Genomic DNA, 20,802 nt, shown 5'->3' on the forward strand with positions numbered 1-20,802 from the left:
CCTGTGACCTCCTGGGAGACATGAGGCCTTTGTTCAGACAACATGAAAACTGACAGGGTTTAAACGAACAGAGCAGGAACCTAACTGCTGCAGATACAGATGTTAACAACTCCAGTTGCTTTCATTTCTCAGAAAAATTGTTGAAAATGATTCTGTTGTCATAAAACCCACAGCAGTAATGTAAATGCAAATGTAGTGAAATAGAGTTAACTGCGTGTACAGTGTTTTATTTTCATTTAAAGCGCCTGTGTTTGAGTTCCATCGTGAGATCAGTAAACCAGTCAAAGTCAAAGTATTAAGAGTGTTTCCATGAGTTTGATCCTCTGTTCAGACACGTCGGCCTCCGAGGGGCATCTGACATTCGTCCGCACTGAGCCCTGCATTCCTGAGAGAGAGAAAGGCTTCCTGTGATGACACCACACACACACGCACGCACACACACACACACACACACACACACACACACACATTCTAGAGAAAGATGCTCATTTCTGCACGGAATAAAGCAAAAGCGTCACTTTTATTAACGAGCGTTTCTCTAAAAGAAAACCTGCTTCCTTCCTTTTCCTCCCACAGAAGGAACGTGTGATGCTTTGTCAGAACTTGTCCTCCGCCCGTCCAGACACACGCGCACATACGCCCACCCCCCTGTGCGCCGCGGGCATGTGTCCTCATTCGCCTCAAATCCAAATTCCATCCGTCTTCCCTTCGCCGCTCGGCTGTCAGCGCTCGGAGAGGAGTCGGGGGGGGGGCACTCCTGTTGTAAAGGTGAGCGGCACACAGTGGGAGAGGAGAATAACGTGCCCCCCGTGAAGGCCCCCCCGATCCATCATGTTTGGGCTGTGAGAAGAGGCCACGAGGCTAAACCAAAGGAGGCGTTGACTTGTGCATTTTCACAAGAGTTGGGAAGAAAAAGGAAGTAAATCACATGACTGCAAACAAATGACGCAGAGCAGGAGGTGCATGCAGACATCATTCTCCCACAATGCAACGCATGAAAGGAAGTGAGAGAGCTAAATAAACTGAAGCTATTTACTACTACAAGTACAATCAAGTATTCACAAGTATTAGTATTAGTATACTCAGTGTTCATTTGGGACTCTTTTAAAATAAACATCATACAAGTTAGTTCATAAATCACAAAAAACGAAGCATCGTTTTAGAATATGAAAAGGTTTATTAACATTAGTAAATATGTGTATTCGACATGTACATTGTCATGTACGTGTTGTCCATCTTTAAACATTAAGACACAGCAGCTGGTGGTGGAACGAAGAAGGAACAACACTATTTATTTATTTGCACAATTCCAACCACACAAAATAAAGAATAAACAAACCTGGCTGAAATTCATAAGGCACATACACTCACCGGCCACTTTATTAGGTACCCCCTGCTAGTAACGGGTTGGACCCCCTTTTGCCTTCAGAACTGCCTCAATTCTTCGTGGCATAGATTCAACAAGGTGCTGGAAGCATTCCTCAGGGAGTTTGGTCCATATTGACATGATGGCATCACACAGTTGCCGCAGATTTGTCGGCTGCACATCCATGATGCGAATCTCCCGTTCCACCACATCCCAAAGATGCTCTATTGGATTGAGATCTGGTGATTGTGGAGGCCATTTGAGTACAGCGAACTCATTGTCATGTTCAAGAAACCAGTCTGAGATGATTCCAGCTTTATGACATGGCGCATTATCCTGCTGAAAGTAGCCATCAGAAGTTGGGTACATTGTGGTCATAAAGGGATGGACATGGTCAGCAACAATACTCAGGTAGGCTGTGGCGTTGCAACGATGCTCAATTGGTACCATGGGGCCCAAAGAGTGCCAAGAAAATATTCCCCACACCATGACACCACCACCACCAGCCTGAACCGTTGATACAAGGCAGGATGGATCCATGCTTTCATGTTGTAGACGCCAAATTCTGACCCTACCATCCGAATGTCGCAGCAGAAATCGAGACTCATCAGACCAGGCAACGTTTTTCCAATCTTCTATTGTCCAATTTTGATGAGCTTGTGCAAATTGTAGCCTCAGTTTCCTGTTCTTAGCTGAAAGGAGTGGCACCCGGTGTGGTCTTCTGCTGCTGTAGCCCATCTGCCTCAAAGTTGGACGTACTGTGCGTTCAGAGATGCTCTTATGCCCACCTTGGTTGTAACGGGTGGTTATTTGAGTCACTGTTGCCCTTCTATCAGCTCGAACCAGTCTGGCCATTCTCCTCTGACCTCTGGCATCAACAAGGCATTTCCGCCCACAGAACTGCCGCTCACTGGATGTTTTTTCTTTTTCGGACCATTCTCTGTAAACCCTAGAGATGGTTGTGCGTGAAAATCCCAGTAGATTAGCAGTTTCTGAAATACTCAGACCAGCCCTTCTGGCACCAACAATCATGCCACGTTCAAAGTCACTCAAATCACCTTTCTTCCCCATACTGATGCTCGGTTTGAACTGCAGGAGATTGTCTTGACAATGTCTACATGCCTAAATGCACTGAGTTGCCGCCATGTGATTGGCTGCTTAGAAATTAAGTGTTAACGAGCAGTTGGACAGGTGTACCTAATAAAGTGGCCGGTGAGTGTATATAACATTATATTATTTATTATATTACATCATTAAAATATTTAACAAAATGATAAACATAAAACGAAATATGCATGAGAGGGACAACAAAAGAAAATGAAAGTAAAGAAAAACAACGTCATTGTGTGGCGTGTGAAAGTAACAATGATTTGGACCCATGTGCTGTTTCCTAGGCAACGTGAATGAAAAGTGGAACAACTATGAATGTTTTTTATTAAATAAACTCCTTCAAAACAGCTATTGGAATTAATTTCAGGCACTTTTTGAAACATAGAGGAACATTTTTTCATTCCATAATTTGTTTGGTGGAAATGCACTTATTGGAAGTCGCTTTGGATAAAAGCGTCAGCTAAACGTCATGTAATGTAATGTTTCCCCTAAATGTAATAAAAAATTGACCTCCACTAGTGAGTAATTTAGGAGGATGAAGATGGACGAGCAAATAAAGCAAAAACAAATAAGTTGTTAAAATGAGCTGTTAAGATACTCGGTCAAACATTCAGAAAACACTCGACGGTTGTGGTTTGATGTTTGATGAAATGTTTCAGCAACGTCTCAGTGGGACCAAGCAGCAGAACCAGCTAACCCTAGAAATGTCTGACCCAAACCTTTAAGTCATTTTGGTCCAATGTGGACCCAGCTGCAGACTTCTAACAACTCTCGAGGTTGGTTGATTCATGGTTGGTTGTTTCTTGGTTGGTTGATTCATGGTTGGTTGTTTCTTGGTTGGTTGATTCATGGTTGGTTGTTTCTTGGTTGGTTGATTCATGGTTGGTTGATTCATGGTTGGTTGATTCATGGTTAGTTGTTTCTTGGTTGGTTGTTTCATGGTTGGTTGTTTTTTGGTTGGTTGATTCTTGGTGGGTTGATTCATGGTTGGTTGTTTCATGGTTGGTTGATTCTTGGTTGGTTGATTCTTGGTTGGTTGTTTCATGGTTGGGTGATTCTTGGTGGGTTGTTTCATGGTTGGTTGATTCTTGGTTGGTGGTTTCATGGTTGGTTGATTCTTGGTTGGTTGTTTCATGGTTGGTTGATTCTTGGTTGGTTGTTTCATGGTTGGTTGATTCTTGGTTGGTTGTTTCATGGTTGGTTGATTCTTGGTTGGTTGTTTCATGGTTGGTTGATTCTTGGTTGGTTGTTTCATGGTTGGTTGATTCTTGGTTGGTGGTTCCTTGGTTAGTTGTTTGATGGTTGGTTGATTCTTGGTTGGTGGTTTGATGGTTGGTTGTTTCTTGGTTGGTTGATTCGTGGTTGGTTGTTTCATGGTTGTTTGTTTCATGGTTGGTTGTTTCTTGGTTGGTTGATTCATGGTTGGTTGTTTCATGGTTGGTTGATTCTTGGTTGGTTGATTCTTGGTTGGTTGTTTCATGGTTGGGTGATTCTTGGTGGGTTGTTTCATGGTTGGTTGATTCTTGGTTGGTGGTTTCATGGTTGGTTGATTCTTGGTTGGTTGTTTCATGGTTGGTTGATTCTTGGTTGGTTGTTTCATGGTTGGTTGATTCTTGGTTGGTTGTTTCATGGTTGGTTGATTCTTGGTTGGTTGTTTCATGGTTGGTTGATTCTTGGTTGGTTGTTTCATGGTTGGTTGATTCTTGGTTGGTTGTTTCATGGTTGGGTGATTCTTGGTGGGTTGTTTCATGGTTGGTTGATTCTTGGTTGGTGGTTTCATGGTTGGTTGATTCTTGGTTGGTTGTTTCATGGTTGGTTGATTCTTGGTTGGTTGTTTCATGGTTGGTTGATTCTTGGTTGGTTGTTTCATGGTTGGTTGATTCTTGGTTGGTTGATCCTTGGTTGGTTGATTCTTGGTTGGTGGTTTCATGGTTGGTTGATTCTTGGTTGGTGGTTTCATGGTTGGTTGATTCTTGGTTGGTGGTTCCTTGGTTGGTTGTTTGATGGTTGGTTGATTCTTGGTTGGTGGTTTCATGGTTGGTTGATTCTTGGTTGGTTGATCCTTGGTTGGTTGATTCTTGGTTGGTGGTTTCATGGTTGGTCGATTCTTGGTTGGTGGTTCCTTGGTTGGTTGTTTCATGGTTGGTTGATTCTTGGTTGGTGGTTTCATGGTTGGTTGATTCTTGGTTGGTGGTTCCTTGGTCGGTTGTTTGATGGTTGGCTGTTTCTATGTTGATTGTTTCATGGTCAGTTGTTTTGTGGTCAATGGGCCTCTGATCATCTATAAATGTATATAAAAAAGACAAACTTTGCGTTATGCACATTTAATTTTTCTCATAATGCAAATTCTGCTGCCATCTAGAGGAAAATGTCTCTTTTCTCGGCCTCAACATTTTCACTCCAGAGTGTTTTCTTCTCCCAGAAAGGAGTTACAATCATTAAAACACACTCCACTAAGGAGGAGACACCGGATGTGAAGAGTTCTTACCTTGAGGTACTTTTGTAAACCTTAATCCTGTGTGAAAGATGAACAAACGTAGGATCACTTTCATGAAATACTCCATTAAAAACCATGTTTATTTGTGTGTGGTTATTACCTGAGTGACTCCTGTTGGCTTTTAGTTGAGGTGATGAAATCATACAAAAGTTAAAGTAACAGAGGAGCTTTAAAAATATATTTTCCCCACAAAGAAGGAAGTCTGATTTTTAGCTATTCTAAATACATTTAATTCAAAGATTTAGTCAAAATATTTGAAATGATATTTAAAATAAATACATTTTGTGGCGTCTTACCTGTTTTGCTTTTGTATTTGCGGACACACACAATCACAACAATCACAATGGCTGCTAGAAGGAAGAATGCTGGTATCATCCACAACCTGCTCCCTAAAAAGAAACCACACGAAAGCAATGAATAACCGATAAGTCCAGCAAACACCCCGATGTAGACAGAGACCACTCACTTTGAGGGAGGGGGAAGGTGACGGTGACGGTGGCGTTCTCTTTGCTGACCGGGTTCTCCAGAACACACGAGTAGCTCCTCTCCGTCCCGACCTCGCCCTGCAGCGCCGAGCAGAAAGAGGCTCAGCGAGGAGCAGCACGCCATGCCTTATTTTCAAGGAGACATTCATCTTGTTTCGTACCCTCTCTACGTTCAACACCTGGGTTGAGCCCACAGAGCGGTCGCGTAGGCTCCACCGGTAGGTCACCGGCTCGGCGCCCGTGGTGTTGCCTTCACAGGTGAGGTTACACAAGGTCATCTGGGGGTCACACTGTTTGGAGACAGCGGGCTTGGAGACAGGAGCTGATGGGGAACCAAATGGAAATTTTGAGCTTCGCAAAAAACTAAAACAAAGCATAACTCGGGCAAACAGCCCCCCCCCCCCCCCGCATCCCCTCACACACTCACAGATGACCTGGAGATGAAAGGAGTTGGCTTGGTTGTTGAAGTTGATCTCTGCTGCGTAGACGCCGCTGTGGTCTGGAGTCAGGCCCGTGATGGTCAGCGCTCCGGTCAAATTATTCAACGTGCTGTGGCCTGTGTGTGTGTGTGTGTGTGTGTGTGTGTGTCGTTATGTGCACAGGAAACACATTCAGAAAACCTCAAGGTATCACTGTGTCATTCAATTGGCACCTAAAATATGCCAGAGTGCAACGTTAAATCCGGACAGTGCAGAGATGAAGGTGGGAGATTACCTTTAAAGTTGCGGTAGAAGGTCTGACCCCCCGAGGACCAGTCTGCAGCGAGGTCTGCTCCTTGTTTCCACACGATGTTTGTGATGGGTGCCCCCACACTGCGCGCTGTGAGGACCACTGTGTCACCCACGGCTTTATAAACCTGCCCGTCTGAAAACACACGCACACCAGATGTAGTGCATTCTTTGTCCTTTCATTGGTGCTCATGGGACAGAAGGTCTGTTGTGTAAAAGCATCTGGTCCTTGTGATAATACACTAATGGATTATATATGTTAGTTCTTATGTCACAGGTTAATAATAATGAAAAATATTTAGCTAACCCAATTATTATATTATAGTAGGTAAGAACTACTTTCGTACACAACGGAAATCACTGCGTAACTTTTTTCACAAACACAAAACACTCCGTTGGGATCCTCGATCTCTGGAGGTTCTTCAAAGGTCTCTGAAGAACACACGCACCCTGCGTGCTGCAGTGCATCTTCAATCCGATTCATTAAAAGAGTTTTAGGTTGATATTTGGATTTAGGTTTCGGTTTATATGCCCTTGGATCCCGCTCGGTCAGAACTTACCGGCGTTTAACGGCACCGAGAGAAACAGAAACGGAGTCAGCAGCTTCCACATTTCCAACGAATTATTAAAAACAACTCAAAAAACTTCAGAAAGTCTTGAAATATTTAGGAATACTTCGAGTTGAGAGGCTGTCGTGGGTAAGGCAGGGCTCTGGGTCAGGAAGTGACAGAAGATCCCATTGGAGGAACAAAAGTCTCGCGATATTCTGATATCAAACTACACGGGAAAATAAAGCCAAACAGAAAGTAAAACGTTGAGCAGGTTAATAAATTATCTGGCTGAGCTCACTTTGATCCATTTCTGTTCATGATATGAAGGAAGTTAAAGTGTGAAAGTTAAGTCAATGAAGTACATTTTCACTAATAACCACGAGCAAGAACTTTATTCAACATTATTCATATTTATGTGAGCATTTGCAGTTCCATTCAAATCGGATAATATTCACCCAGAGAAACAACAAAAAACTAAAAAACAAGAACCAAACACAGATAAATCTTGATAATTTTATTGTCTTTGTTCTCATTTTACAAATATGATACTTCTGCATTTCAACTTGAACTGTGCAACACAATGGCGTTACGAGTTAAACTGGACGTCTGAATCCTGCACAACAGCCGCCTGGTCGGATCCTTGTTTATTTTAGCGTCATCCTACGAGTGTTATGAAGCAAGAGTAAATTCATCCAGTCACCTCGTGTTTGTTGGGCAGGGGGAGGGGGGGGGGGCTTCTTTTTTTTGTTGCCACTGACGTAATGACACCATCTCTTTGGGGTCAGAGGCGGTGACCTCTGGGACACCAGCACAGATGAGAACAACGGCATGCAAGACTCACATACACACCCACTTGGTACTATTGCCCTCTTTTTTAATAGAAAATAAAGATTCTGACAGATTCTGCCCTCGCAGACACCCAACGGCTCAGCGGGGGGGACGAACAGCGCCTACACCAACGGGGGGGGGGGGGGGGGGGGGGGGGGGGGGGGGCGGCTTCGGGCGACTGTTAAAACCATTTAAACACGACAGCTGGCATCTTTTCATAATCAAAAGTCCCGTGTGCAGGACGCAATACATCTCACATTTATATATAATGTCTTCTTACACCTTTTCACTACAAATGTGCTTTTGATTTACAACTCAAATAGAAAATGCAGATGTGGAGTTCTGCGACGGGCCGCCCTCCCCCCCCCCTCGGCGAGTTATTGCAAACAACCTCTGAACAGCAACACGCACTTCAATATGGCACAAGCGTTTTAGAAAGGACCTCAATGCATTGTGGGTGAATATCAAAAACCAAATCACAGCATATCTAAAAATATTAAGACATTAATCCTCAGTAGAGCAGACAATAAATACCACCCCCCCCCCCCCACCCCCCTCTTTGAAACATGCAGGCTGCTGCTCCAGATTCTGCACCTCTAGGTAAGCGCCAAAGAAACTAAACAGATTATTAACCACGCCAGAGGCCCGGTCCTTGTGCTCTGCTCTTATTGGGGGGGGGGGGGGGGCGATTCCCCGTCGTTGCCCGCAAAGGGAAGCACGTGGGGACTAAACTGGCTCGTTTGAGTTGAAACCTTAAGACGGGTCATGTGCTTTTCCCTGGTGAATGTCAGCTTTGGCTCTGAAACTACCGTTTATCTCCCACCGAGGATACTGTTGTTGCATTATAATTTATATCATATATATTTATATATATATATATATGAAGACCTTCTCCTGCAGCCCTTTCTCCAACCAACCTGCTCACCTTGTATCACACTACAGAAATCTAAATAAATATTCTTTAAAATAAAGGGCAAATTGGTGAAACAAACAACAACAACAGAAATAAATCAATGTAGTGGTCTGATAATGGAACTCCAAACACAATAAATCCATCGCGCTCCAGTTGTCAGCCGGGCGAAGAAAGAAAACAAAAGAAATATTACGGGGGGGGGGGGGCATCTAGTAGTGAATGAGAGTGAGTGGGCAGCAGCTTCCTCTCCGCGTCCTCTCGTCGCCCCGCAGGTGATCATGCTCTGTCTGATCAAAGTCTTTGACCTTTTAACCCTTGGCGCCCCGCCCCTCCCCTCCTCCTCCTCCTCCTCCTCCCCCCCCCCCCATCCAAACGGCCCACAGAGGGAGGCTCGTTCAGTCGGCGTAGTGCATGATGGACTCGACGTAGTTGCCGGGGAAGAGGCCCGTGGTGCCGTTCATCACGCCCTCGTACCAGCCGTCGTCGTTCTTCTTGATCACGTAGATGATGGCGCCCTCCTGGAACGACAGCTCGTCCTCTTTGTCGCGGGCGTAGTCGTAGATGGCCACCACTAAAAATAAATACATTAAAAACCCAAATTAGTAATGAGTTGGTGACTCGTGGCGGCGCAGCTCGGATGTCGCTGTTCACCTTTCTCCATGTAGGTGCGTGGAGCCCAGGGGGGGTCCTCCTCGGCGTAGGGGTCGCTGTACTCCACGACCGCCGACTCCTCCTCCTCCTCCTCATCCTCCTCGCCATCCTCCTCGTCCTCGTAGTCCTCTGGCGGGGGAGGCGGCGCGGGTTCGTCGAACACCGGGTCGTCGGCGGGCGGAGGCGGGGGGGGCGGCGCGTCGGAGACTGGAATTTTATATTTTTTTTCCCAGATGGGCGGAAAGAAGAAAGGAACGAATCAGAGGCAAAGAAGAGCAGCGCGCTTCTCATCACGGACAATGCGTGCATCAAGGGTGGGGGGGGGGGGGGGGGGGGGGTGAAAGAGTCCATGCAGGATGCATAGAGACCACATTCACACATCGCCATGGAAACATGATCATGCTCATAACTCTGCCTGATTTACTAATAATGAAGATCAACTAGAACATCTGAGCCATGCATTTAGAGTCAAGATCAAGGAGCATGAAGCCGAGTGAACCGTCCTTCAGTGAGAGAATGTTCCACTAGCTGTTGGGGGGGGGGGGGGACCGCGGTCATGCAGGGGGGGGTGGGGTGGGTCTAAGGGCCACTTACTCGTCTCCTGAACTCGGGCCACAAAGCCCATCAGAGGCAGCTGGGGGGTGATCTGCATGGAGGGGGGAGGGGGCGCGAGCGGGCCTGCTATCACTGAACGCCATTGTTACACAGAGGTAGAGGGAGAGGAGAGACATGAGAACATTAGACCACCGAGAAACCTATAATTATTATTACAATCTGTGACACAAGACGCACCGCCAGCAACTTCTCACCAGCAGCTAATCCAAGTTTAAATGGATATTTATGTTTTCATGAAACGCTAAATATTAATAGAGGTTCAGCAGTGATGAAGTCCAGAGAAGCTGTGAAATGTCAGACCACCTGATCTGTGAACCTACATGGACCATCTGTCAGATACACAGAGAGTACTACCAGTACCTGGGTTCTGGGCGAAGTGCGGCCCCCCGTTGAGCTGGCTGGGGTTGAGGGCGGCGTTGGGCTGCCCGGTGACGGAGGCGGGGCGGCGGTACGGCAGCGAGCCTCCGACCTGCGAGTTCTGAGGCGGCTGAGCGGGCCGGTTCATGCTGTAGAACTGAGCCGCACCTGCAGGGGGCAGCGGAGAGCCGGTCAACGAGGGAGGGGTTACTTTTCACCCCCCCAGCAGCTCTTTTGGCCGCCGTGAAGAACAGGGGCTTGATTCAGAAAAGGACACAAACTATTTACTAGAACCAAAATAATTTGTAAATATATAAATGGCGTTTTATAACCTGAAGGAAACACTGAACATCAACGACACAAGAAAGAAAGCATCAATAGAGACCAATTCACTGTAAAGCTCTGCACACACAACTCATGCATTAAACATCAGCCGTGGTCATCAACAGAAAGCTGATGAGAGGGATGAGGAGCATGAGGAGCATGAGGAGCCGGATTCAATGAGCAGATCCATCTGGTCTTTATTAACTGGATTTATTAAACCAGGCCCAAAGGATCCGTAGACTAAATTACAATTAATCACCTGACTCAGGGCCCAAGATCGGAATTCATAATTATCAATAAACAGAACTCAAGTTAACGAGCATCCGGATCCGTGGTGATGGCATGCTGGTGATGGATGTGAGGGGGGGGGGGATGGAGGGATGGAGGGGGTGCAGAGTGGGGAGCTTCCCCCACTGGGTTAAACTCACCTTGTGCCGGGTTGCCGAAAGCAGCGGGGCCCGGGGCAGGTGGGCCCCCAGAGGCAGGGAGCTGGGGAGGGGGAGGGGGGACCGGCGGGATCTCTACGGGGGGGTTTGGGGCCTGTGGGGGGCCGTCTAGGGCAGTGGTAGGGGGTCCGGGAGTGGTGGCAGTGTTGGGGGGAGGTTTAGCCGTGTTGGACGGGACGAGGGCTGAACCAGGACGAGGAGAGTGGGGGGGGGGGTTCCAAACAGGTAAAGGAGGGAGAGAAGAAAGGTGAGGAGGTCAAGACAAGATCAGAGTGAGCAGGGGGTAAAGGATTGCAGGAGATCCAGGGTTCCTACACAGCGTCTTTCTATTGGCTTCATGCTGCAGCATCCTGGATGCTCACAAGTATCAGTAGAGCACACACACACACACACACACACACACACACACACGTTACCTGGGAAGGCGCTGGGCGGGGCGGGGGTCGGCACGGCGATGGGCACGCCCACGCTGCCGCTGCCGCTGTTCTCCCGGCTGCTGCTGCGGCTGCTGCTTGGATGGCTGCCTCCGCTGCTCCCACTGCTGGGGGGGGGGGGGGAGGAGGACGGGGGGGGGGGGGGGGGCAAACACGTCAGACCACTTCTAGGCTAATTGTGGTTAAAAATTGAAAATGCTTTTGTTCAAAACAAATAATAAAATATAACCTCCACATATGGGCACTACTTGTTTACTGTGCATCACCATTCAAACGAGTGCAGAAAGCAGTCACGTTATTACTGGGGACCCTCGGGGGGGCTTTGATGCGTCAGTGAAATGACACCATGATAACAAATGAAAAAAGAACAGAGAAAGCAGCTGGAAGCCTCCACACAGACATGCCACAGAGAAAAGAAGCATGGAGGCGGGGGGGGGGATGACATGTAGAGCAGATAAAGCCTGGTGCACAGAGGGGGCGGGGGGGCTCCGGTTCGCTTGGCCAACAGAGGGGCACAATGACTAAACTTTCCATATTTAAGTCATGTCTCTGGATGAAGAGTCTCGTCTTGGGAGTGGAGCTGACACTGGGTTGGCAGGACTGGGGGGGGGGGGGGGGGGAGAAGGGAAGGGGGTCCACAGCAGAGGATTCCATCAGGAGAGGAGAGGGACAAAGGGGAGGGTTTAAGAAGTGTAGAGAGGCATGCTGGGAAGGGGGTACCTGTACGTGCGGTTCCTCTGATTAACGGATGCAGTGCGTGCGGGGCCCTGCAGGGGGGGCGCCGTGTTGCGCGTCGGGCTGGTGACGTAGTCGTTAGGGACAACGGGTGGACGCACCGGCTCAAGCGTCCTATAGGGGGAATGGCGCCTGCGAGAGGGGTCGAGGTGGGAAAGGGGCACCCATAGAGAAGTGGAGGGGAAGGGGGGGGGGGAGCAAGAAACAAACAAGTGCAAACTTAAAAAACGGGGTATGAAAGGTGGTGGACATCTGTGGGGGGGGGGGGGGAGTTAAGTGATACAGGGAGGCGAGAGTCAAGTCCCTGAGTCACATATAACACGGCGGGGTGACCCAGCACTGTTGCTATGGAAATCACTGCTATGAGGAACACGGGGGTGGGGGGGAAGGGGGGGGGGGGGGAGGAAATAAGCTGAATAAACAGACGACAAATTAAAAGTAAGATGGCGGCTGGAGCTCGCGTGGTGATGATGATGATGATGATGAGGAGGACCGCCATGAAGGGGACACGGAGACACCACCTGACCTGTTGGTCACCTGATGCTGCTTTCGCACTGGGGCAAAACCCAATTTAAAAATCTGTTCTTTTCAACTGCCAGGTTCCTCAAAATGAATCGGGTGCTGCTGCTGTGACGGCCAGCTTAACGTTTGTGTCCTGGTGTGCAAATTATACACAAATAACTCGTAATGTTTTGTTCCCGCCTACTGGTTCAAAATGAGACTTTATTCCTAAAGGGCCGTGTGGCCCTCGTACGGAGACACAGGAATCAGCTCTTCCCCTCCTCTGCCCTTCTTTAAGCAGCCTTACAACCGGATGAGGTGAATAAGTCCCACCAGTCTAAATATACCCCCCCCCGAGGAGGGGAAAGGGCTGATAATGAAAGCGGGAGCCAAGCGGCCCGTCTGGAGGGCCACAGGGACACAGAACCAGTCCTCACGTCCATCTGGACTCCGCTACATACCCAAGGGTCCCTTTACCCGACATGGGCGGGCTGGGGGGCTTCTGCGTGGGGGGGTTTGTGCGAGGGAGCGTGCCTCCTCCGGCCTTCATGTTCTGAACGCCGGCCTGCAAGAGGAGAACATGCAAACGTGATGGTTAACCCAAAAGGACTTGAGGGACTGGATTAGGTGGTTAAAACAGAACGGTTGGTACCACCCTCAGAACTGTGTGAACAATACGAACGGCTCCATTAGACGGCATCAAAACCCAAAACACCTCCCTCACGATTCCCTTATTCAGGCCACTTCAGAGGTGCATTGTTGTAACCTTTGACAAGACCTCGGCCAGCTGTTTCCAGACATTATGCAAAGTGATGATTAATAACAGAAATAAGAGTGGCATCAATCACAGGCTGAACAAATTATAGGTGGAAAAAAAACATTTGTTTGAGGCTTTTAGTTTGAAAATCTTACCTTAAACCTTAGCAACCACTAGGGTTTATTATAAAGACACATTTAGGCAAGCAGAAAGAGAGGGAGAGAAGAATACATCAGAGGATTAGTAAGGAAGGAAGAGAAAACTATTCTTCTTGCACCAGGCAACAAAAGCTCAGTGTTTAAATCTCAAGAATTTCTTCTTTCAGACCTTTGTGAGGTTGAAAGGATTTTCTGGAAAACAAGCTCGCCTTTGTTCACAAAATCAGTGGGAAGCAAAATTCGCCACTTTCCCCACTTTATTGAGTGAAGAAGATCGTCGCAGGTGAGCGATTCACAACGTGGGAGAATTTAGTTGTTTCTGCGCCGATGACGCAAAGATTACAGATAATTAATTACTTCTAAAACTTAATGGGTTCCTAAGCCCACGAAAGCAGTGAGGGGGGGGGCCCACCTTGACCCCGTGGCCCATGTCGTCCAGCATGCTGTAGTCCACGGGCTTGCGGATGTAGCGCACGGGCCTCTCCGGGTTGGCCGGGGCGATGATCTTGTGCGTGCGCGACGTGTTCTTGTTGGTTGTGAGGATGCCGATCTCCCGCCGGGCCACCTTCTCTTTGTGGATGTCCACCGTCTGGGGACAAACAGGACGGGGGGGGGGGGGTCTTTTATTTCAACATTGACGGGGCGTCTTTAAATGAAGCCCGTGGCTTCTGGGCTGGCGAACCTGCGAGATGTGGTTGATGGAGGACTCCATGCGGCGCAGCTGCGAGGCCTGGATGTCGAGCATCTGCAGGACGTTGTTGGCCAGCGTGTTGATCAGGTAGGCCACGCTGGCCAGGGACTGGGTGGTGTAGTTTTTGGTCTCCTCCAGCGCTCTCTCCTTGTCTGGAGACTGAATGGAAGGAAAGACACGTGTGCGTTTTGAATGCTGCTTCAAAATGTTTCAGAGGCAAGAAGGAACATTTTTTTAAAAAGGGAGGAGGAACGTTAATGGAGCCGCAGCCAGAGTGAAAGGAGACGTGAGAGGCAGCTTGGGCGCATCAATGGATCCACTTGGGTTTCTGCTGGGAAGCTGCGCTCTAGTGTCACTGAACGTATCGCAGCAGGAAGGAAAGGTTAAAGAACACAAGGACGTGATTACTGAAGTAAAAGCTAGTTATTTCACAAACAGTTTGAGGACTCGTTATCAAGGTTGTCTTTGAGTTCTAGTGAATATGACTAGATGAGCCACGCAAGGGACGACGACGACGACGACGACGACAACGGTGGTTTTCTGTGCTGGTGATCAATTAATCCGTTTGATTTGCATTGCGCAATGACAATCAAAAGCATTTGTTGCACCAGTGAAACCAAATGGAAATGCACTGCAGCAGCACCACATTGATTTGAACACAACGGTCTCTGGTTCATGATTGAATATTGACTCACTGAATTTGTTCGACAGCAACACTGCGAGCAACGAGCTTGCAACTGATTCATTTGTATTTCTGTAGCAGCAAAATACATCTGCATGTCATTCTTGTTTGGGGAGGGGGTCGGGGGGTCGGGGCTGCCATGACATTAAATAATCATGAACCTGAATAAAGAAGAAGACATGGTGAGGGGCAGCACAATACAGCCAGCCCTCCGTCTCACGATGCGGGGATCAAACTTCTGGGCGGCGGCGGCGTCCTCTGAAGGAGCGAGCAGCGCCTCTGAAGGAGCGAGCAGCGCCTCTGGATCAAGACAAACGGGTCATGTGACAAAAGGGCGGGAGTGAAGCTGCAGCTTCTACCTGCAGGCCACAAAAGACATTTTTGACATACCAGGCACACTTGCTAATAGACTGATGAAATAATATGTTCTTTTTTTTAGGGGGGGTGCATGGATCAGCAAGTCTCTGTGTGCTTGTATACAAGTGAGGGATTGCCATTTAAAGCATCAGACTAAAATGAAGGTGGTGCTTTAGTCTGTAACAATAACAAATAGCATCTGCAGAAAGAGGGTTGAGATTGATTCAACAAACCGACCGTACAGGTGTTACAAGAGAAGTGGCTTCAAGGCGGGACAGAGCCCAGAATTACAACCCTGCCAACATCGCAGGGAAACCTGTCAGACCTGATCAGCCCGGTTTATCACCTCACATGCCAGTGTCACACCTTCTCCTCCTCCTCCTCCTATCACACCAGGTCCACCCGTAAAGAATGCAAGGGATGGAGAAAGATCCTGACACAAAATTGCTCCCACCTGCAGAATACCACAACGCAAAAGCGCTGAATGGGATTGATTACAACCACCCCACCCCCCCCCCCCCCAACACACACACCTCAATGCTACGCATGTCAACAGCAAATGAGTCACATCTTTCACAGAAAATGCCACATACCAGCGACATACCAGGGACGTTTGAATGAAGCAATGCAGGCTCGAGTGGTGCATTTCTAATGGGGCTAAAAGCCTTAAATCACGTGTTTCGCTTCAGTCCACCGCGATGAATCAGTGGTTGTTGGTAATATGGTCACGGCTGTTAACCTTCTGTCAAACCAAAGCTCGTCACAGATTAGCCTGATATCCCGTCCGGACCACGCTTTTCGATCCCCTTCCCGTGCGACATCGATTGATCCCGCGCGGGGCAAATACGTCGATTTTCACGCTGCCCCGTCGGCTTATTCAGACAGCGGGGTGATGCCGAGCAGCTGGCTAGCAGGCTAGCAGGCTAACGACGTAGCCCACGGCGGGTGTACGAGTCACACGCATTGTTGTGTCGGTGGGGGCGCCGGCTCATAAGCAGCATCAAAGACCCCTTTCGAGCACGAAGCGGCGAATGAAGAATAATTCATCGACATGCCTTGACAGTGGGTTGTTTTTGCTTTAGCCGTGTCAGTTAGCAACAGCTAGCCTAGCATCATCAGTTCGCCCCACCGCGACAACTGTCCAAAGAAAAACCCCCAGCAATGACCGCGTGATTTATTCCACGGACGCGGCGGCCTACCTGGACATAGTTGCTCTCGCAGTATTCCGCGACTCTTTCCAAGTTGGTGAAACTGTCTAGTAGTGCGCTCCGTCCAGCTGGAATCTCCTCTTCCAGAAGCATTTGTAGCTCGGCCATTTTCACATCTTTAGCCGAGCGGTGTGTGTATGTGTGCGTGCGTGTGTGTATGTGTGCGTGCGTGTGAGGCCTCTCTAGCGCCCCCCGCGGCCGCGTGCGGCACCGCAGGACGAGCAACTAGTGGAGAGCAGGGGTTCCCAAAATGAATAACGTTTTTAAAGGAAAATGCATTATGCTCGACTCCCAGTGGGATGAATGCTTGTGTAAATTTGTAAATGTTTGCAAAACAATTATTTGATGTAGTGATCTTTTTCCAATCAGTTTTAAGTTATGGGATATTGTAATTATGAGGAGTGGCACTCCTATCTGCCACTTTATACAATGTTGTACATTTGCCAGGGAGGACACATGTATAATGAAAAGTATGACACCAATTAAATTAAATCATCAAACATATTTAATTATACGTAATATGCAAGGAAGTAAATGTCTAAATGCCACTTTGGCCATATAAATAAACAAACAAGCGCACTGCTTAATGTGACTCAAGGCAACTGCACTGTGAATTACAGAAAACACTTTCCCTCCATCCTAAAGTGTTTAACCACTTTGTTACCCCACTTTTACAGAGAGCCAACAACGAGCTCAAGACCTCAGATTTCTGTTTGTAGAAAGCAGCAAAAAGACAACTGGGACAGTGCAGAACAAACAATTATGAACTAAGAATGGAAAATGCATTCAAGAATCACACAAACGTAGCGTCATCTAACATAATGTTGAAAAAAGAAAACACTTATTGAGATCAAATACGTTGCTGGTTTTTCCTTTAATTGAGATGAACTGTTCTCCGGGAATCCAACTCGTCAGCTCTTCTCCCCGCCGGTTGCTTAGTAAAGTTCATCTTCTCCCGCTGACGGTGAGCCAGGTTTCGTCCTTCGGCGTGGACACCAGCTGAGATCGGACCTCCGCCACCTGTCCCTTCAGCGGGTGGAGCTTCAGCCGGCGCACCAACGCGCTGAGCAGCACGGTGGCCACGGTGTAGGCGAACCTGAGAGAGACATCGCACGTCATCGCCTTTTTGACCTTATCATGGAAGTACGAGCGAGAGATCCAAACACGAGAGCTCATCCAAACGTGACCCCCCCCCCCCGCCCCCAAAGAGAGAAGATTGGCCTGTTTTCACCGACCAAGCGCCGTCGGTGAGGCTTCTTTCAGTTGGCGTGTTTCCACGTCAGTCTTTACCTGAGCTCTGGGCACGTTTGGTTCCCCGAGAAGCCGAGCAGACGGAAGCTCTTCTCCACCGATTCCTCCTCGAATCGATCCGGGTCGAACCTGATGGAGTCACAGGGATCCCCGGATCACAAATCCATCGACAGATCGGTATTTTAAAACCTGCTGAGTTCAGCGTTCAATGCTCTGGTGACTTGTGGGGTAAATGAGTCAGTAAATGGGACCTGTATGGGGTGCTCCAGGTGTCAGAGTCTTGCAGAACTACCCCCAAAGCGTAGATGACCAAAGTCTGAAATACAGGAAGAAAAACATCTGCATCTTTGAGGTGCATAAGTCATGTTTCCATCCTGGAGGCCTCTCTCCCGAGGAGCTGAGGAGAAAGACCCAGCAGGTACCTCTTTGGGGATGACGTGTTGATCCACCTTGCCCTCCACTCCCTGGAGCCGAGCCGCGACGGGGGTCAGCTTGGCCGTCCTCACCGTCTCGTTGAGGACCTGCTGGCAGTACCTTTCCAAGGGCACAGACGCAACGCCATCCGGGTCATTGCACCAAACAACCGTGCACGAGTCGGAGAAGAAGGCCACGTGCAAGACATGAACTGAGATATTAGATGTCACGCATCAGGTCCCAACGTCTTACCTGAGCTGAGGGATCTTGTCCAGGGAGACTGGGTCTGAACCCAAAACCTCATCCAGCTCTTTGTACAGTTTGTCCTGAACCTCCTCCGAGGTGGACAGGAAGTGAAGCGCCCAGATACACACTGCGGAAGCACAACATTTAACAATCGAGCTTCAGGGGACCACGAGAAGAGAAAAAGAGTGTCCACACTTACAGTTTGCAGCGATGACGCATCCGGCCAAGGTGAAAACCATGCAGTCCTCCATGACCTCAAACAGAAAACGTTTGACCTTAGTGCTCTTAGGGGAACCACGTCTTCCAGCTGCCCTTTGAACCGGGGACCCGATCAGACCTCACCTGTCGCTCTGTGAGGCTCGACTGGAGCAGAGCGTCCACGAACGCCGTCTGCTTCTTCTGGGCTTTCCTCTCCTTCAGCACCGACAGCAGCATGGACTCCATCTCCGACAGCGCTGAACACCCAGAGAGATAAAACACGTTGGCACGAGGACGCAGGGGGGGGGGGGGTGGGGGGGGCTGAAAGGCGGCGTTTCGAAAGATGCATCTCGCCTTCCAGCGCTTAAGGCAGCTTCCAAAAGCAGGTCACGCACCCAGTGACCTCGGCAGGTAAATCAATAAAAAGCCCCCCCACCCCCCGATCAGTGTCTGTTCACTGTTTAAACTGATGATACTGAAAGCGTCTGAATTATTCTGTCTCACACAGACGGACCACGGCTGAGCCTCGGCAAACTTTCCCCCGGCTCCAACGCAGCTGAGACAACGATAGAAGCTCCGCGGCTCACACGTGTCCACACACACACACACACACACACACACACACACAGCAGGTGCAAGAGATCAAAGAGAAAACCAGAGTCACTAGACTAGGTTCCATACACTGAACTCACGGCGCCATCCTCACTCACCCTTCTCGTAATTCCCCTTTCTGCTCGAGCTCTTCTCCAGCGAGCCGTCCAAGTAGCCTTTTCCTATTTCTGACCAGATCTGGCGTGTCGGGAGACAAAGCGGTTAGTTTGATGTGGAAAGGCGGTCATCATCATCATCACGGCGGGTCCGAGTGGCGCCTCACCGCGTCGTGGTTCTTGCGGAAGGAAAGGACCTTCGCGTCGTCCCCGAAGCTCTCGCCCAGGGCCAGCTGGGTGACCGTCTTCATGGCCAGACCCAGCAGGTGGGCGCACAGCGGGGTGTGCTGGGACTCTGGGAACGACCTCCACTTCGCGACCAGCTGCTCCGCGAGCTGCGCGGCACAAGAACACGACGTCCGGACGCTTCATTTCCCAGCGGGCGAACCGAAACGTTTCGGCAGCCGGGTCTTCTCACGAGAGACACGTACCTTGAGCACGAGGGGGAAGTTGCTCCTCAGCGCGTCGTTGACGGCATTCTCGTACACCTTTTTCCTCATCACCGTCTCAGTGGCCCCGCCTCCCGATCCCGACTGGTAACCCAGCAACGACTTCAGCATCGTCTCGAAGGAGTCCGCTGAGAAGAGCGTAAAAAAAGCAGAAGAAAAGAAGGCCTTTAGTTTGTTTATTCATGTGAGAAAGCCCCCCCCCCCCGGGGTTCGGGTTGGCAGCGTGCACACAGCTCACTGGTGTGGTTGGGGTTGATGTGTTGCCGCAGCTGGCGCACGGAGCCCAGGCTGACCACGGGCCGGCCGCCGAACCAGAACGACGCCACCGGCCCGAACTCCTGGTGCAGACCGACCAGGAAGTCGTGCAGACTGCCCCTGGTCACGATGTCCTGCAGGTTCCCGTCCCTGGGAGAGCAGACGGAGCAGAGGATTGGAGGAGAACGGTGTGAAAGCCCCCCCCCCTTTAGACAGGTGCACACACCTGGACTGGTGTCCACAGGGGAGTTACACACCTGACACGGGGCTGTGCTCATATTCTATTAGTTTTTGTGTGCAGGGCGACTTACTTCTCATCTGTTGGGTTGAGACCCGGGATGCCAGAGGCCCTTCTGGATGACTGGAAACATGATTGAAGATTACTTTTTTTTCCTTCTTTTTTCCTGACATTCAAGCACACATTGTGTCTTCTGGGACAGTGGTCATCACACTGAAATACACCTCAATTCAACACGTCCCCGCTTTCCTTGTGCGACACCAACAATGTCCTCGGAACCCGAAGGTCTTCGGGTGAAATCGGTCCCGCTGACTCGGCGCCCCGAGATGTTAACGCGGCGCTAGCTAACCGAGGCCAACCCCCGCGGCGACTTACCGGGTACAGGTACAACACGGCGCCCACCAACATCACCACGAACGTCACGGCGAAGATGGCAAAGTCCAGCATGACGGCCCGCTTTTAGTGGCAAGACTTTGACGACTTTGACGACTTCTCGTCCCGTGCGTCCGCACAACCGACACCGTTACCACGTCAACAGAAGGGGAGCGAGTGTCGCTCTGTGCTCGACTACCAGGGCTGGATGGCAGGCAGAGCGAGCTAATCGATCTCAGAGGGAATACGTATTCGTTTGATACGCCTTACTGTTATGC

General features: G+C 49.3%; 3 protein-coding genes across 3 annotated transcripts in view; all 3 read right to left on the reverse strand.

Annotated features, from left to right (window-relative positions):
• Positions 1–2,163: 2,163 nt before the first annotated feature.
• On the reverse strand, positions 2,164–6,959 carry LOC119220956 (GATA zinc finger domain-containing protein 14-like). The gene is made up of 9 exons (XM_062561538.1): positions 6,747–6,959; positions 6,173–6,322; positions 5,886–6,014; positions 5,620–5,780; positions 5,440–5,536; positions 5,270–5,362; positions 5,074–5,091; positions 4,965–4,991; positions 2,164–4,757 (listed from the first exon to the last, which is right to left on the reverse strand). Exons 1-9 carry the CDS (start codon positions 6,796–6,798, stop codon positions 3,238–3,240), a joined length of 2,247 nt encoding a protein of 748 aa, XP_062417522.1. The 5' UTR covers positions 6,799–6,959; the 3' UTR covers positions 2,164–3,237.
• A 1,873-nt stretch (positions 6,960–8,832) lies between these two features.
• Positions 8,833–20,802, reverse strand: part of LOC119220256 (abl interactor 2-like) — a 63,701-nt gene continuing 51,731 nt past the window's right edge. The window contains exons 2-13 of the mRNA XM_037476124.2: positions 16,386–16,529; positions 14,139–14,306; positions 13,869–14,045; positions 13,454–13,471; positions 13,003–13,106; positions 12,026–12,172; positions 11,288–11,412; positions 10,854–11,054; positions 10,105–10,269; positions 9,724–9,816; positions 9,130–9,336; positions 8,833–9,049 (exon numbers count right to left, since the gene is read on the reverse strand). Of these exons, the coding sequence (XP_037332021.2) occupies positions 8,874–9,049; positions 9,130–9,336; positions 9,724–9,816; positions 10,105–10,269; positions 10,854–11,054; positions 11,288–11,412; positions 12,026–12,172; positions 13,003–13,106; positions 13,454–13,471; positions 13,869–14,045; positions 14,139–14,306; positions 16,386–16,502 (1,698 nt within the window). The 5' untranslated portion in view covers positions 16,503–16,529 and the 3' untranslated portion in view covers positions 8,833–8,873. The remainder of the gene's footprint in view (positions 9,050–9,129; positions 9,337–9,723; positions 9,817–10,104; positions 10,270–10,853; positions 11,055–11,287; positions 11,413–12,025; positions 12,173–13,002; positions 13,107–13,453; positions 13,472–13,868; positions 14,046–14,138; positions 14,307–16,385; positions 16,530–20,802) is intronic.
• Positions 16,761–20,740, reverse strand: LOC119220516 (cytochrome P450 20A1). Its single transcript, XM_037476617.2, has 13 exons — positions 20,528–20,740; positions 20,226–20,275; positions 19,898–20,064; positions 19,642–19,787; positions 19,378–19,545; positions 19,214–19,292; positions 18,648–18,760; positions 18,505–18,559; positions 18,312–18,432; positions 18,068–18,179; positions 17,897–17,961; positions 17,685–17,774; positions 16,761–17,490 (listed from the first exon to the last, which is right to left on the reverse strand). Exons 1-13 carry the CDS (start codon positions 20,597–20,599, stop codon positions 17,340–17,342), a joined length of 1,389 nt encoding a protein of 462 aa, XP_037332514.2. The 5' UTR covers positions 20,600–20,740; the 3' UTR covers positions 16,761–17,339.

This window comes from Pungitius pungitius, chromosome 3 (assembly GCF_949316345.1).
Source record: "Pungitius pungitius chromosome 3, fPunPun2.1, whole genome shotgun sequence".
Taxonomy (NCBI): domain Eukaryota; kingdom Metazoa; phylum Chordata; class Actinopteri; order Perciformes; family Gasterosteidae; genus Pungitius; species Pungitius pungitius.

Coding starts and splice junctions, on each gene's coding strand:
- LOC119220956 (XM_062561538.1), bottom strand. CDS start 6,798: ATGTGGAAGCTGCTGACTCCGTTTCTGTTTCTCTCGGTGCCGTTAAAC. Junction 6,323..6,746: donor CTCGGTGCCGTTAAACGCCG/GTAAGTTCTGAC, acceptor GTGTGTTTTCAG/ACGGGCAGGTTTATAAAGCC. Junction 5,363..5,439: donor CACCTTCCCCCTCCCTCAAA/GTGAGTGGTCTC, acceptor GTTTCTTTTTAG/GGAGCAGGTTGTGGATGATA.
- LOC119220516 (XM_037476617.2), bottom strand. CDS start 20,599: ATGCTGGACTTTGCCATCTTCGCCGTGACGTTCGTGGTGATGTTGGTG. Junction 19,546..19,641: donor ACTTCCCCCTCGTGCTCAAG/GTACGTGTCTCT, acceptor TGTGCCGCGCAG/CTCGCGGAGCAGCTGGTCGC. Junction 17,775..17,896: donor ACCTGGAGCACCCCATACAG/GTCCCATTTACT, acceptor TGACTCCATCAG/GTTCGACCCGGATCGATTCG.